Genomic DNA, 15,275 nt, shown 5'->3' on the forward strand with positions numbered 1-15,275 from the left:
TCTATCGCAAGGCAGGCGTTAAGCATCAGATGATGGGAGAAAGACACTTCCACTGTTGTGCAACTCTCTCTCGATGTGTTATTTTTCTCATCGGGGTGTTGGGCAGATCTGTGTGGCGGTGACACTTCACGTGGGTGGAAAAGAGAGCAGGCAGATCTTGTGGCAGGGAACACATCTCTCCAACACTTTGAGATGTCTTTCCACCGTGCTGTAGTCTATTATAGATGCTGCAGACAGTCCACCCACTCCTCTCATACTGCTCATCTCATAAACCCCAACTGTTTATTTTGGTTTCATTGCTGCTGTTTTGAAATTATAATGCATGCATGCAGTCGACGGGGGATCAATTTATATGCTTTCAATGCTTAGTTTTTATTGCGATGTAATTTTACATTGCTAATAGGACAATTAAGGTCAGGGATTCGATTCCTAGGGAGCATGCATGCATGTATGCTGGATAAAAACGTCTAAACAAATGCATTATGAAGCATAATTGCAGGTCTGCACTTTGTAATAAACCAAACGTCACTGCGTCTTGAAACAGATCCATCATGTGTCTAGCAGATTAAGTTGCAGTCTTTTCCAGATCAACAGTGCCACACTTTATTTTTTTTACCCCTATGGAAATCATATCTAGTTTGCCGCAACCTTTTATTTGTGCACAAACGTATCGACTTGCTCATGTTACAGCCTGGTGCGTGAGTCTCCGAATGGCAGGAGGTTAAGGGCAACCAGCTTTCAGTTCATGATGAAACAGTCGGAGGCAGATTAGAGTAATATTTCTAGGCATCTCTCTGACACAAATCCCCTCCGCGGGACGCTGAAGGCAGACCGGGGTCGCCTTGGTGTTGCATCCACTCCTGCAAGCCGTGCATGCTGATGCCTCCAAATGTCAGTCCTAAATCTTCTGAAAGTTTATTGCACTTGAAGCGAAGCCCAGAAAGGCCTCACCCGCAGACACGAGCGGCTCCGTGCCAGCAGACGCAACCGTGCCAGGCTGCCAGTGTCCTGATGCAACCCGTTTTCAAATGCCACTTTGACGAGCTATTGGATCAATGTGTTGTTTTCATTGCCAGAATTTCTTTAAGTAGTTGATTGCATCATCATTAGCGTTTCTATTGTTCTTTGCATACTTGGCTCTTACTGAATTTCTTTTTCCCTGTCACTCTCATTTTTTTCTCTCACTCTAACCATGTTAAATATCACTGTGAATAATAAAATGCACTGATATGAAACCCTAGTAAGTGCAAAACAAATCTATGCCGCTGCTGTAGCCTTTTAACTCCAGTCGAGTTGTTTTTAATGGAGTGTAAGAGCCGCACGCATGCCAAGCTTCTGTTTGTTCTACTCTGGTTTCTGAAGGGCAGGAGAGGTGAAAGCAGGCCATTTAGCCTCATTTAGCCTGGGTTCAGACAGGTGGCCAGAGAAGCACTAATGACTGGAAGTGAAATAGGAAAAGGCCCCCGCTAATGTGCCCCTCCGCTGACCTCCATTGACGTTTTTCAAAGGGCCGCTCATGAATTTGGCTCTTGCCTTCGTCCGCCCACACTGGTTTGTTAGGCATTGTGGAAAACAAAACAAACGGGTTTGGTTTTGAAAAACACATCATCTTAAGTTATCTTGATAGTCCAGGGAATGACAGCATTTGTTGTGTTTGGCTACTTGTGAAGTTGCTGCATGGATTTTGGAAATGTCTACACTGCAAAAATTGACTTTCTTACCCACTATTTTTGTCTCGTTTTAGGTAAGATGCATTTTCTTGATCAGCAAAATGACCTAGTTTCTAGACAAATAAAAATATAAAATTTAAGTGAATTTGTGCTTAAAACAAGCAAACAAAAAAAATATGCCAATGGGGTAGCACTATTTTCTTGATTTGTTTTCTTGAATTAAGACGTTTAAGATTTTTTCTTACCCCATTGGCGGATTTTTTGCTTTGATTAAGCAAAAATTCACTTAAATTTGATATTTTTTTTCTAAAAACTAGACTTATTTTCTTAGGTCATTTTGCTGATCAAGAAAATGCATCTTGATTATTTAAGTATTTTTAGATATTTGTACTTGTAACACACGCTATTTCTGTGTATCTGAGGTTAGTCTGGAGTACCTATAGAGTAGTATGGAGTCTTTAGTTTTATCAGATTTATAAAAGACAGATTAGCTTTACCGATAACATACGAAAAGTTTCGGAAGGAGTTACGAACTGCGGGAGGAGCGAGTCACGAGTCAACACTTTATACAACACTGACTGGATAACTACATGTTCATGTCGTTTATATAATATGCACTTACGCGCCCATTTCCAACATAACACAGAAGTCTGTCTTATGGCATGCAATTCATGACCCGGTTGAGACTTTTCAATGAAATCCAGCATTAAACAAACACACACACAAAACTCTGCTGCTACCCCGGATAAACAAACTATTTCCATTGTTTTCATAATGCCGGCTTACTTCTCTTAACATCCAAAAACACACTTCTTCTTTCATGCCATTGTTGAGTCTTGATATAAAACAAAGCTATCAATATAATTGTAATAATAATAAATAACCCAAGAAAATAAGTCTAGTTTTTAGACCAAAAATATAAAATGAGTGATTTTGTGCATAAAACAAGCAAAAAAGTGGCTTTCTTCTCCAAACATCCAAAAACACACTTCTTCTTTTGCGCAAAGTGAAGCCCACAAACCCTCTCATGCGAGGAAAAGCAAACAATGTGCATGTTAATGTGAAACTATGATGATAATAATAATAACCATCGACAACTATCGTCATTAGGGATGCACCGAATCCAGATTTTTTTGGGTTCGAAACCGAATACCGAATCCTACTCGCATCCTTATTCCATTACAGGGCTCGCAAAATCTCTAAATCAAATTTTGCCAATACAAAGCCAATTGGGCCTCTAACCACAATGTTTAATCTTGTTGTTGTTGTTGTTGTTGTGATGCTGTTGTTTTTTTAACAAACAAAAAAACTGGATTTCCATGTAAACCAACTGTTCCTGCTCATCCCCACGCCAGATATACTCACCATTTAAAAGTGGTTCAGTGGGTCACAAAACTCACAGTTTGGATCATCCAGTTAGAGATTGGATCATTTTTTCGATCAGAAAAACAGGGGCTACTGTCGCTTTAAGAGCGATTCTGCGTCACTCTCTTCACTGCCCGTACGATCTATATCCCTTTAAAGCTTGCTGCGAGAGATTTAATTTTCTTACGTGAGGATAGTAATGACTGACAGGATGAAGTTTGAGAATTTGCACAAAAATCCATGACAAATCAGTACGGATTGCTTCCTTCGTCCGATCGCGAAAGTGAAAGTAAAACTCGAGTGCGCGCTCAAACGCAATTTAAATACCCAATGCCTGAATTTCATACACCACAATTACCCATCCTAATCTGTGAGAGAATACATAAGCATTTAAATATATTTTTCCTCCCTATAAATCAATATAGCCTGACAGGCAGGGCGGGATGCATTTTGATAGCCCGACTGCAAAGCACAAAGAAACCGATGCGGTGCGATGCGCTAGTTTATCCAGGTGCGTCCACAAAATGTGAAACGCCCCTAGGCTCACTGAAAAAAAACCGCTTATCTCCACGTCAGCACCTGATGTGTGTAATCAATGGCCGCGTGACGTCGACCAGCAAGCTTAGGGTTCGGTTCGGTGGAAAAAAATAAGATTCGGCCGAACCCGAACCCCGTCAAAAAGCCCAGTATTCGGCCGAATCCGAATCCTGGATTCGGTGCATCCCTAATCGTCATAAAAGCCCGCTATTGGCAATATGTCTGATGATTTTCGATAAACGATACTATCGTCTACCGGCACAACACTAACTTCTTGTTTTGGTCACACATGCGTCCTCACTACATCATAGCTCGGCCCTTATGGCATCGTTTCTGCTTCATGTTCACACTAGAATGCCTTCCGTGAATGTTATGGCAGTGTTACTACTTCCTCTTTAAGGGAGCACTCCCAGAATATTTACTGGACGCATTCGTGTTTACACAGAAACCTCTCTGATAATTTTACGGAAATTTTCTGGCACAAAAGTGCTGTGTGAATGGGGTTTATATTCAGAACAATACGGTAATAATTATCCTTGCGTTATGCCTTGTTTGGAAAACCCTGATCTGTTGATTTGAACTTTGTGTACTCCGAGAAACATGATATGTTAAAGTTGTATCAGAAATGCATTTATAAGCCTCTATATGATGACAAGACTGTGCTTGCAGAACGACTATCGATATGCATCATTATGCTGCCTCTCATGAGCTACTAAAGGCATATAATTGTAATGTGATATAAAAAAAGTCCACTATTATTATAGTGGTGCAGAATCACAGTCAAAAGAATCAAAGTATTTGACTTCTGTAGTAAAGCTTCTGAATGTCTGCCAAACACAAACCTTTTTATTTGCTTCGGGCTGGTTTTACACAATTGCTGAACTATTTGCCGAGGCAGGAGCGGCTCACGGTGCTGCAAAGTCAGTTGAAGGACACAATCAAACAATTTTCCTCCCAGAAACGACATTCTCTGCTCTGGAGCTTTTAGCAGCGGTGAATCATAAAGTGCACGGTAAAAATAGCAGGGCTGCTTTGAGAGCGCTGCCCTGAGTAACATCTATTTGAACTATTTAAATTGGAATGGTGGCATGTGTCAAGAGCTGTGTGAAGGAATAGAGCGACTGAAAATGAGATGGGGCCAGAAAACGACAGCTCACTATAAATCTCAAGATTGATGTTAGAAGTTTATTGTAGAGCTCTGCCTTAAGAATTTGTAGAGGTGTTGGTGAATTATTATAATACTCATCCTCCTGTTTGCTCCACAGGTATGCTGGTGGTCAACGTTACTTGGCGTAACAAGACGTATGTCGGAACCCTTTTGGATTGTACTCGCCATGACTGGGCTCCGCCAAGGTTGGTGAAGTGTGTACTATATCAAATCTAGAAGATGGATGTCGTTTTCGTCTGCCGAGCATGAGATTTTTCAGGGAACTGGAAGTAAAAATTGTCTATTTTATGTGAGTTTAAAAGTTTAGGATAGAACGAAAGGCAGACACTGTGCTGAAAGCATTTAGCATTACTGAGTGTTAGGGTTGCACGAGATAACTTGCTAAATAACGCGCATACAATATGCAATATGATAATGCTTCAGTTTTTAAAATCAGTATGAACTATTCATTTATAAATAAAAACTGAGAATCGATAAACGAAAAACTATTCATCATCTTTTCACACATCAAAAGCACTAACATTTGTATGCAATTCTCTTATATTCTCTAATAAACCTTTGAATATGCATAACTTTCTGAAATATTAAACTCACTAACGTATGCGTAATTAACGGAATATTGCAAATTACAATAATCATATGCACATTTATGATATTCCGATCATTTCGGTATGTTGCACACCCCTGCAAAGTATTCTTCTCCAGTTTATTTCTCTCTGTCTGATTGTTATCCCCCTCCTCTTTACACCCTGCATCAGTTTCTTCTTTTCCCTCTGGGCTAACAGTAAGCCAGGTGCATCACTCACTGGGACTATCACATCATAACCCTTAGGGATGAGACACACTGTAAAGACACACATCATATAGCTTATCAGCAAATCTGAACCGAATCCCATCCCATACTGCATGTGAGAATCGAAATGTTGTGCGGATTAATTTTTGAAAAGCTATCTAGTTTAACAATAGACACACGCTAGTGTTAGCTAATCTTTCTTCAGACAAGGATTTTATATTACTACTGTCCTGTCAAGATATAGGAAAAAACAAGATATGTGATGATGATAATATTTAGACCACACATCTTTATCTACAGTTTATCTAAGTGTTAAGAAATTGTCTCATTGTTCTAAATCACAAAACCACTAACTAGGATGAGATTTATAGTTTAAACCTTCAGTTAGCCGGTAGTTGTAGCATATTACCAAAATATTAAGCTTGATGATCAAAATGAGGCCTTTACTTTTTGTAGCATAGCTTGTAATTTTTTTATCATTTTCTTTTTAAAGGTTCTGTGAGTCTCCTACAAGTGATCTGGAGATGAGAAATGGGCGAGGTCGTGGAAAGAGAATGCGACCCAATAGCAACACCCCAGTCAACGAGAATAGCAACTCGTCTGATAACAAAGGCACCAACAGCAACAAAACCAGAGCAAGTTCCAACAGCAAGGGCAGGCGAGGCAGCCAGAACTCCTCTGAGCGTCGAACTCCGCCCAATAGCAACACAGAGGACATTAAAGCCAGTCCGTCCTCAGCCAATAAGCGCAAGATCAAACCCGCATCAGACATGGAGCCAAACTCAAGCTCAGAGGATTCTAAAGGCAACAAGCGCATGCGAACAAATTCAAACGGTGGAATGGTGCCCTCTACTCTCCCGATTCCCATCATCAAAACGGAGTCCCTTCCTCCACCTCTGGACCGCAGCTGTCCCTCACCGGTATTGATTGACTGCCCACACCCCAATTGCAACAAGAAGTACAAGCACATCAATGGTCTGAAGTACCACCAGGCCCGTGCTCATAATGATGATGATATTAAGCTGGAGATGGATGGGGATAGCGAGTATGGTGAAGAATCCTCTCTCCACCCAGAACCAGGAAGTTGTAACGGAGCTTCGATTACACAGAAAGGCTCACTATCCCCAGCGCGCTCTGTCACACCTAAAGGAAGAGGGTTTGATGCTCAGAGTCCATCTCCTTCTCCTGGAAAATTTGGCTCCAAGTCTAAGAAAAAGAATGGAGATGTTGAAGGTGATGTTTGTGGCACACCTATGGAAGTTTGTGAGGATGGGCCTTGCCTCACTGCGGATGAGGCTAGTAATGATGGCATGGAGGACAGAAAGTCCAAAAAGCCAAGCAGTGGTGCCAAGTCTGACAAGCTGTCCCAGAAGAACATGAAGCCTTCGCGACCCATGCCTCCAGCTCTCACTTCTCAGCAGATGTACTCTTTGCAGCCAACACCATTCAGTGGTGGGAGCCCAAGCCATGCCCCAGGGATAGCCAACATGTTGCAGGGTATCCCCAAGAGTCCCCAGCTCAAAGGTATGCAGCCTAAATTGGGTGTAACTGGAGACTCGTCACCAATCAATCCAGCTTCATGCAGCTCCAAGGACAAAAAGAAAAAGGACAAGAAAAAGAAAGATATAGGAAAAGATGCCGACAGCCCCAAGATCCCAGGGAAGAGTGGGAAGCCTGAAGGTGGCAAAAGTCCTTATTCTGAATCATCTGACCCAGGAAGTAGAAGTGAAGGTCATCTCAATGGTTCTTCTGACCTGCATCAAAGTCGTCTAGCAAGTATGAAGGCAGAGGCAGATAAGATATACAGCTTCACCGATAACGCTCCCAGTCCATCCATCGGTGTTGCAAGTCGGGTGGATAGCAGTGGACAACCTCTCACTCCACTTCATGTTGTTACCCAGAACGGGGCAGATAGCTCTTCAGTAAAGACAAACAGCCCTGCGTATTCTGACATCTCTGATGCAGGAGAGGATGGTGAAGGTAAAGTGGAAGGGGTCAAAGTCAAGGCAGAAGATCAATCGATAAGGGACAGTGCGAAAAAGTCACTCTTTCCCTCGCAGGCGCCTAACAAAGAGTCCTCGTATTATGCTAGCTATGAAAACTACTACTCTCCCAGTTACACCCACCCTAGCCCCGGTGGTACCACGGCTGGTGGACCACTACCGGATGGGCAAGCTGTGAAACAACTGAAAAAGGAGAATGAGCAAGAATTGGTAGAGGAGAAGAGCAAGGTGGAGGTGCAGGATGAGCGGAAATCCGAGGTTCCCTCTAGTCAGCCACACCAACAACAGCAAGCTTCAGTCATTCAGCAACGCTCCAATATGTACATGCAGCCACTCTACTACAACCAATACTATGTCCCCCCATATGGATACCAGGACCAGGTTTATCACAACCACCTCATGAACACTAACCCAACCTACAGGCAGCAATACGAGGAGAGACAAAGACTCATGGCCGAGCAACACAGGCCTCCTGAAAAGAAGCCTGATTTAGGTGTAAAGGACAGGGAAGCCTCGCTTAAGGAGGACTGGAAACAGAAAGGTCCTGTTCCTCCAGGCCTGACGAAAGCCCCCAGCCTTTCAGATCTGGGAAAGCCACAGGCCCCTGGCAAGCAGAGAGATGCTTCATCTGAACCTGCCAAGTCAGTCATCATTCCTAAAGCAGAGGAGGCCAAGCTACAGCCACAGCAGGCAGAGGGACTTAAAATGAAGCTCAGTGAAGCCGGTCATCATGGAAAAGATGACTCAAAGGCAGGTGTAGAGTCTGCCAGACTCGGTATGGAGCAAGCCATGTGGTACAGACAGGTGAGATGAACAAGTGGTTCTTCAACTGAATGATGTGACAAAATAGTTAGCCAACAATGAAATCATTTTGTTGAAGTAATTTTGTTCCCAGCCTTGTTTATTTTTATGGAGCAGAAAATATATTTTGAAGAATGTACCCAATACCTTACTTCCATACAGTGGAGACTTAAACTGAAAGTGGGCTCCAAGAAGCCCATCAAAAAGTCCATATGGCTTGAAGTTTATAGTGCATTTAATGGGCGTGAACACTAAAACATTTAAATGGGGCTAAAAACGCCAGGTGGATGGCGAATGTAGGCGCTTGCCAGCTTTTTCTTAGCTGAGCTCTTTGGTTGCTATGATACTTCTGCTTTGTTTATCAGTCGCCAAACAATGCGCTGGTTGGTTGTTGTGATATATGTCCTGCCCTTCCTCCACTGTGATTGGATGGCAGAGTGAAAAGTGACATTGACCAGCTGAGCTTTTCAGCCAAAGTAATGGCCAAAAGTTATGCAGGTGTGACCTCTACGACAACCAGACCATGGTGATTCTAGAGATCAAATAATAATTTGAAAAAAGGGACATGCCTTAAGTGTCAAAAATAACTGTAATTAATATTGTATTTTATTGTCTGCCACCACTAGTACCCTGAGAGTCAGAGACCACCAGAAGAGGAGCGAGACCGCGAGCGAGAGAGAAAAGTCAAAGAAGAGAGGACCAGGACGAAGGACAACAGCTCCAAAGATGAGAATAAAGATGCAACTGATGGTTCATGTGCACCCGGCCAAGAGGAGCAGCAGCATCGAAATGTAGCGAAAGATTCTCGACATAACGCTCACATACCTTTCAGTTCTCCTTTGGCACAGCACCAGCCCTACTTGCATTATATGCATGGATATCCTTTTGGACAGGGCTATGACCCCAGTCATCCTGGATACAGGGGCATGTCCTCGGTTATGATGCAGAACTACCCAGGTAAGACAAACTATCTAAACACTAAAGTCACTTAAGATGCAATGTTGCCTTTCTAATTACGTCTGATATTTAGTGAGTTACATGTGCAGTTCTTATGCCAGAAGCTTACTCTAGATGCTGTCGTCTCTTCCTAATCCTCAGGGTCCTATCTGCCAGCGGGATACCCTTTCTCCCCTTACGGCAGTAAAATGGGCAATGAAGACGGAGAGAAATCTCGCTCCAGTCCCACGGTCAGCAGCAAGTCTGCTTCGGAGTCCAAACCTCTGGACATACTGCACCAACACGCACACCAGTACAAGAGCAAATCCCCTACGGTTGCCGACAAGCCCTCCCATGAAAGAGAGAGAGGAGCAGGGGATCGTGAAAGAGAGAGAGAAGTAGATCGACCTCGCTCGTCTCCCTCCCAACGCATAATGCCACCCCATCACCACCTAGGTTATCCTCTTGTAGCCGGACAGTATGATCTGTCCTATGCCACAGGTCAGTAACGCATACACTTGTAACCAAATGTTTGTCGTTGCATCTGACAAAACCTGAATAAACCCCTGAAATTTACTAGATGCTTCATTACTCTCAGGTCTTTCATCGTCAGCGATTGTTGCCAGTCAGCAAGCTTCAGCCCCTTCCCTGTACCCACCAGCACGGAGGTGAGAATGGTAAGAGAACACCTGTAGATTAAGCAAAGCGGGCAGACGGGTTGAATTGTGGGTGAATATGCAAAGTGAATCGTCTTTCATGTCGTGTGTAAAAGCTTGTTTTTGATCCCCATGCTTACAAAGAGGTTTTTGTAGTCGTAGCTCATAGGCACTTCACTTTAGAAGCTCTTAAGGGATATTAAGGGTTGTAAAGACATCCATCTGTACAGGCATTATGATTATTTAAAGGCCTTTAGATTGAGGTTGGTCTTTTAAGGACAGCAGCAGTAGTAATACCACGCCCCCATCCAATAAATAAGACCTTATACTGACCTCTGGTGGAAAGCATGTCTCATTTCACAAAATAGTCATGTGTAATATAATAAATGTGACCCTGGACCACAAATCCAGTCAAAAGTAGCACGGGTATATTTGTAGCAAAATCCAAAATTAAATTTTTCTTTAATGCCAAAAATCATTAGGATGTTATGTTTCATAAAGATATTTTGTAAATTATACCAAAATGTATTTATTTTAAGGACTTTGAAGGCAATTTTCTCAATATTTAGAATTTTTTTTCACCCTTCGAAGCCAGATATACAAATATTGTATATCGGCCAATATTGTCCTATCCTAACAAACCATACATCAATGGAAAACGTATTTATTCAACTTTCAGATTATACATAACCTCAATAAAAAAATTAACCTTTTTATGTGGTCCAGGGTCACAATTAAGATACATTTTAGTAGTATTTCTTGGGTATCAAACCCACCTTTGCACTGCTAATGCAGTTTTTACATATACATATTAAATTTAAGGCTGTCAAGATTATGACATTTGGCTGACAGTTAATTGACTAATAAATTGTGACGATTAATTGACTGTTTTATTGCTTTGACATTTAAAGGAACAGTATGTAAGAAATTTATATTAATTAATCATTAAATGGCCCTGAAATGTCACTAGACATTAAGAAATCATTTTCATTTCAAATACTTATATCACTCACAACAGTGGTCCGGCCAGGATATTGTCATTTAAAAAGTGGAGTTGCAGCCCTCAACTGATGTTTATGTTGTCATTTTGTGTATTGGCCACCAGTTGTGTGATTGCAGTACCAGTTTTAGCCACACGTTTTGTGATTGCAATACCAGTTTTGGCCACAATTCTACATACTGTTCCTTTAATTCTCATATATTTTTTTGTTTGTTCATGACATAATATTTACACATTTACTGTTTTTTTATTTTTTAAGTTAAATATTTTGCAAGCTTTACCTGGCAGTAATATTAATAGACATAACACATATTTAAAAGTAATTATTTAATGAATAAATCTTCAAAAACTGGAAATTCTTCATAAGAAATAAACACAAATAAAGTGTCTGAAAAATAACTAAAAGTGAAAATGCTATCAAAATAACCTGACTATACCAGAACAGGCCTTAAATAGTAGCCAAACATGTCTGTAGTGGCTGCAAAAAAGATCAATTCCTTCACTTCCCTAAATTGGAAATTGCCGTTTTGGAAATGTATGCATTTCCTGGCAGTTTTACTATTTATAAAAGTTTTACAACATTTCTTTAAATTTATATTCCACTGTATTGAACGGGTTTGCTATGTATCACATTACACTGTCAGTTAAGGAGCACCATCTGTTATGGCCTCGTAATACAGGTGCTGCAGCTCCCCTTTGTGTTTTTTAAAGAGATGTGCAATCATTGCGGTGATCTGAAATCATCGCGATGAGGTGTAACAATCACGATGAGACGATTATTTAATCATTGTGACACCCCTATATATGTATTAGTGATTTATTATTCATATTGGTGATGATATAATTAAGTAAGTAGGGCTGAATAATGATTAATCACAACTAATCATTTGCAAAATAAAAGTTTTTGTTTACATCATATATGTGGGTGTACTGTGTATAAAAATTATGTAAAAATAAATACACACACATGCATGTATATATTTAAGAAAAAAATATATTTATATATGAAGTATATATATATATATATATATATATATTAAAATGTATATATTAAAATGTATACACAAACAGATTGTATATATGTAAATATTTCTTAAAGGGGACATATTATGAAAATCTGACTTTTTCCATGTTTAACTGCTATAATTGTGTCCCCAGTGCTTCTATCAACCTAGAAAATGTTAAAAAGATCAACCCAATAACTTAGTTTTGGTAAACCATTTTCTGCAAGCATGTGAAAAATAGGTCATTGTAATTTGGCCCTTATTGTGATGTCAGAATAAGGTAATACCGCCCCCTTTATCTGCACTATCCAACCACAGCACAACCATTTAGTATGGAGAGAAATTGAGAAAGAGAAAATAATTCACAGCACAATTGAGTTTCAATTGCAACAAACCACCATCATTGTGATCAGTGGTTGCACTTCAGCCGCTCATTTGCATTTTAAATGACACACCCAAAACGGCACACTTTTGCTCAGACCTATTTTAGACTTAGTTTTCATCTTTAAAAAAATCTCATAATATGTCCCCTTTAAATATATACATGCATGTGTGTGTATTTATATGTACATAATTATTATACACAGTACACACACTTTTATTCTGCAAACGATTAGTTGCAAATAATCCTTATGCAGCCTTAATTGAAAGTTCATTTGGTGTCCAAAGTCAACTTTTTTAAGATGGTTATATTTGTAATTATTTTGATAATTTGGTACTCATTCCCATGGGTCACAAGATGTTTCAGGCCATAACAATATAATATTTTCTGTCTTAAAAATTATTAATTATTTTGTCTCAATTCTGTTACTGTCAAACTCTGTATCATGATTTTCAGCTATAAAGATACTTACAGAAAATATCATATTGTTATGGCCTGTAACATCTTATAATTCACCAAATAATAAAAAATTACTTTGGACACCAAATGTACTTGCAATTATACAATCACCCATATATATATATATAATTGTCATATATTTTTTTATTATAATTAACATTAATTTCATAGTAATTAAAAAGCTGTATTGTAACTGATTGTCCTTCTGTTTCTTGTGTTTTCTTTAGGGAGACCTCATTCTCTCACCCTTTACACAGAATCATGTGACTGGATCACATGGGAAGAATATGGAGTTCATTTAGACATCAGTTGAATGGTGTTTCTATATTTTTAGTTTTTTTCTGCCAGGAATGTGTGGCAGATTGATGTTTTTCCTAGTATCCGTACCTCGTACCCCACTAAAGACTGTGAGACCAGGTTCAAAGCCATCCCGCCCTGCTCGGAGCCCGGCTGGCCACTGAACACTACCTGTGAACTGTTGAGGATCCATTGAAAGACTGAAACTCACTGTGCAGGCCGTGGCCGGACGAGAGACTCGGACTGGAGGGGAAATAAAAACACTAAGACTGAAAATAGTTTTATCACACTGAGATAACTAAAATCCTTTCCCTTGTTTATTTTCTATTTGCCTCCTCACTGAAAAAGTCAATTGGTTTGACCCACGGTCGTTCTCTAGATCCCACAACTGAAAACGGCAGATAATATTTCGCATTGTCTCATAATTCTTATTCAATGGTTCTCATCGCCTCAAGACTGCTTTGTTATTTTCACCATTTTAATTTTTAGTCACTACGGTTCAATGCAAAGAAAACTGAAGGTCTTTTAACTGAAGGTCTTAAATATCCACAACCTATACTGTACTAATTTATGATTGAGACTAATTCATCCGTATCATCCTTCACTTCATCAGGAGCTCAAGGGTTTATGCATAGCTGTCCTCACGCACGACTGAATTCAGTGACGCATTTCACTTTCAAATCAGCCATTATTGTATTTCTTTAGACCTCATCACCAGTCAAATTTATCCTTCAACTTGAATGCGAATATCCTCCTTTCTGTGACCGACTTTACGATCTATCGCTAAGGTTTTTCAAATGGATGTTTGTTTATGTGACATGGTATTATTTTAGAGGCGCTATAGCACTACGCGGGGTGTACAAGTGAGGGTTCGTGACAACAACCGAGGCCCGGTAGTTTTGTACTAAATGTCCTGAAGTTCTTGCATGGGGCCGTTTTATCCCTGAACACTTAAGTGTCGTGATAACTCCAGCGTGTTTTAAGAAACCAAGTGATGAGCCTTTGAACCGAACATGTTTGCATAGCCCGTCATGCTCGCTGTGTTTCACGTGTCGTTTCGCATTGTGTACTCTAGCGCTAGAGACGTGACTTTATACGGTGTCTCCTCAGGCAAAGCAAACTTTGGTTTCGTACCAAGCGCGGTGGTGATTCCCGGTCACACTGTATATGATGTACAAGAGGGACTGTTTGGAAATGCAATCTCTGCTCTGTCTCCGTTTCGATTTTCTCCCACTTTCTTGAACGCTTTACTATTAAATAGGTCCCAAAGGAGTCTCAGGAATCAACCCTCAGGCTCTCAATTGATTTCAAGTGGTTTAACTGGGTATTTGCTGAATGTGGGTAGTTTTTTGGTTTAAGCAGACAGATGTCGCGCAGATGAACAGCAGGCAGGTGTTTGGAGGATTCGTTGGCTCATGCACGTGTGAAAATTCAAATAAAAGCCTCACAGTACACAAAGTACATTTCATTTAACAATTTAATAATATTCATCGGGACACATTCACAGTTTTCACCTTCGAGTACAAATTGAACACATTTCATGTTTTTGGTCATGCAAATTGTCGGATGTTCAAATGGTGCTCAGGTGACATGCTTTACGTCTGAGGAGCGTTGCACTGTTGCATGCGTTGCGTCATTTCTTGCGATGCACTACCGCCTCTCTCTCTCTCTCTCTCTCTCTCTCTCTCTTTGCGTTTCAACACGTTTATCTCGAGTATCAGGCCCCGGTACTTACAGTATGTTTACTTTTTATGGCTTTGTTTGAAACGATTCGTTGGCTTTATCACCCGATCCCTCCTGTTCTTTCTTAGACTGTTCTCTTATGTAAAGTGTACATTACCACGTTTCTTTTTTTATACAATACTGTAACTTGCCTTTGTACATTTGGGCAAAAAAATAAATCTTTTTATGAGACAATCACATCTGTCCTTGCGTGGCTCTTCTTGTTGTACATTGGTGTTCAGTGAATGTGTTTTTGTCTGTGAAAGTTTGTTGTCAAATCAGTAACCACTAGAGGACAGTCACTCCTTCTGTATATGTGGCAAAATGTCATCACAATCTCTATACATAGTATAATTTACAAATTTTAAATTTATATTTTATAGACACTGCAATTTCTAGCCCGTTATCATTATTTTTAGATGGTTATTATTCTACTCATTCGCTTGACTTTACCAGGCCTGTAAGTCACTGTCATACAATTC

The 15,275-nt window shown here is 40.2% G+C and overlaps 1 protein-coding gene across 2 annotated transcripts in view; it reads left to right on the forward strand.

Annotated features, from left to right (window-relative positions):
• The window catches only part of znf609b (zinc finger protein 609b), a 76,824-nt gene extending 61,833 nt beyond the window's left edge, over positions 1-14,991 (forward strand). The window contains exons 4-9 of one of the 2 annotated variants that reach the window (XM_065261612.2): positions 4,838-4,925; positions 6,027-8,340; positions 8,964-9,294; positions 9,436-9,774; positions 9,872-9,950; positions 13,002-14,991. In XM_065261612.2, the coding sequence (XP_065117684.1) occupies positions 4,838-4,925; positions 6,027-8,340; positions 8,964-9,294; positions 9,436-9,774; positions 9,872-9,945 (3,146 nt within the window). In that variant the 3' untranslated portion in view covers positions 9,946-9,950; positions 13,002-14,991. The remainder of the gene's footprint in view (positions 1-4,837; positions 4,926-6,026; positions 8,341-8,963; positions 9,295-9,435; positions 9,775-9,871; positions 9,951-13,001) is intronic. The other variant, XM_073813089.1, reaches the window with a different exon arrangement.
• The last annotated feature ends 284 nt before the right edge of the window (positions 14,992-15,275 follow it).

Source organism: Paramisgurnus dabryanus, chromosome 2, assembly GCF_030506205.2.
Source record: "Paramisgurnus dabryanus chromosome 2, PD_genome_1.1, whole genome shotgun sequence".
NCBI lineage: Eukaryota > Metazoa > Chordata > Actinopteri > Cypriniformes > Cobitidae > Paramisgurnus > Paramisgurnus dabryanus.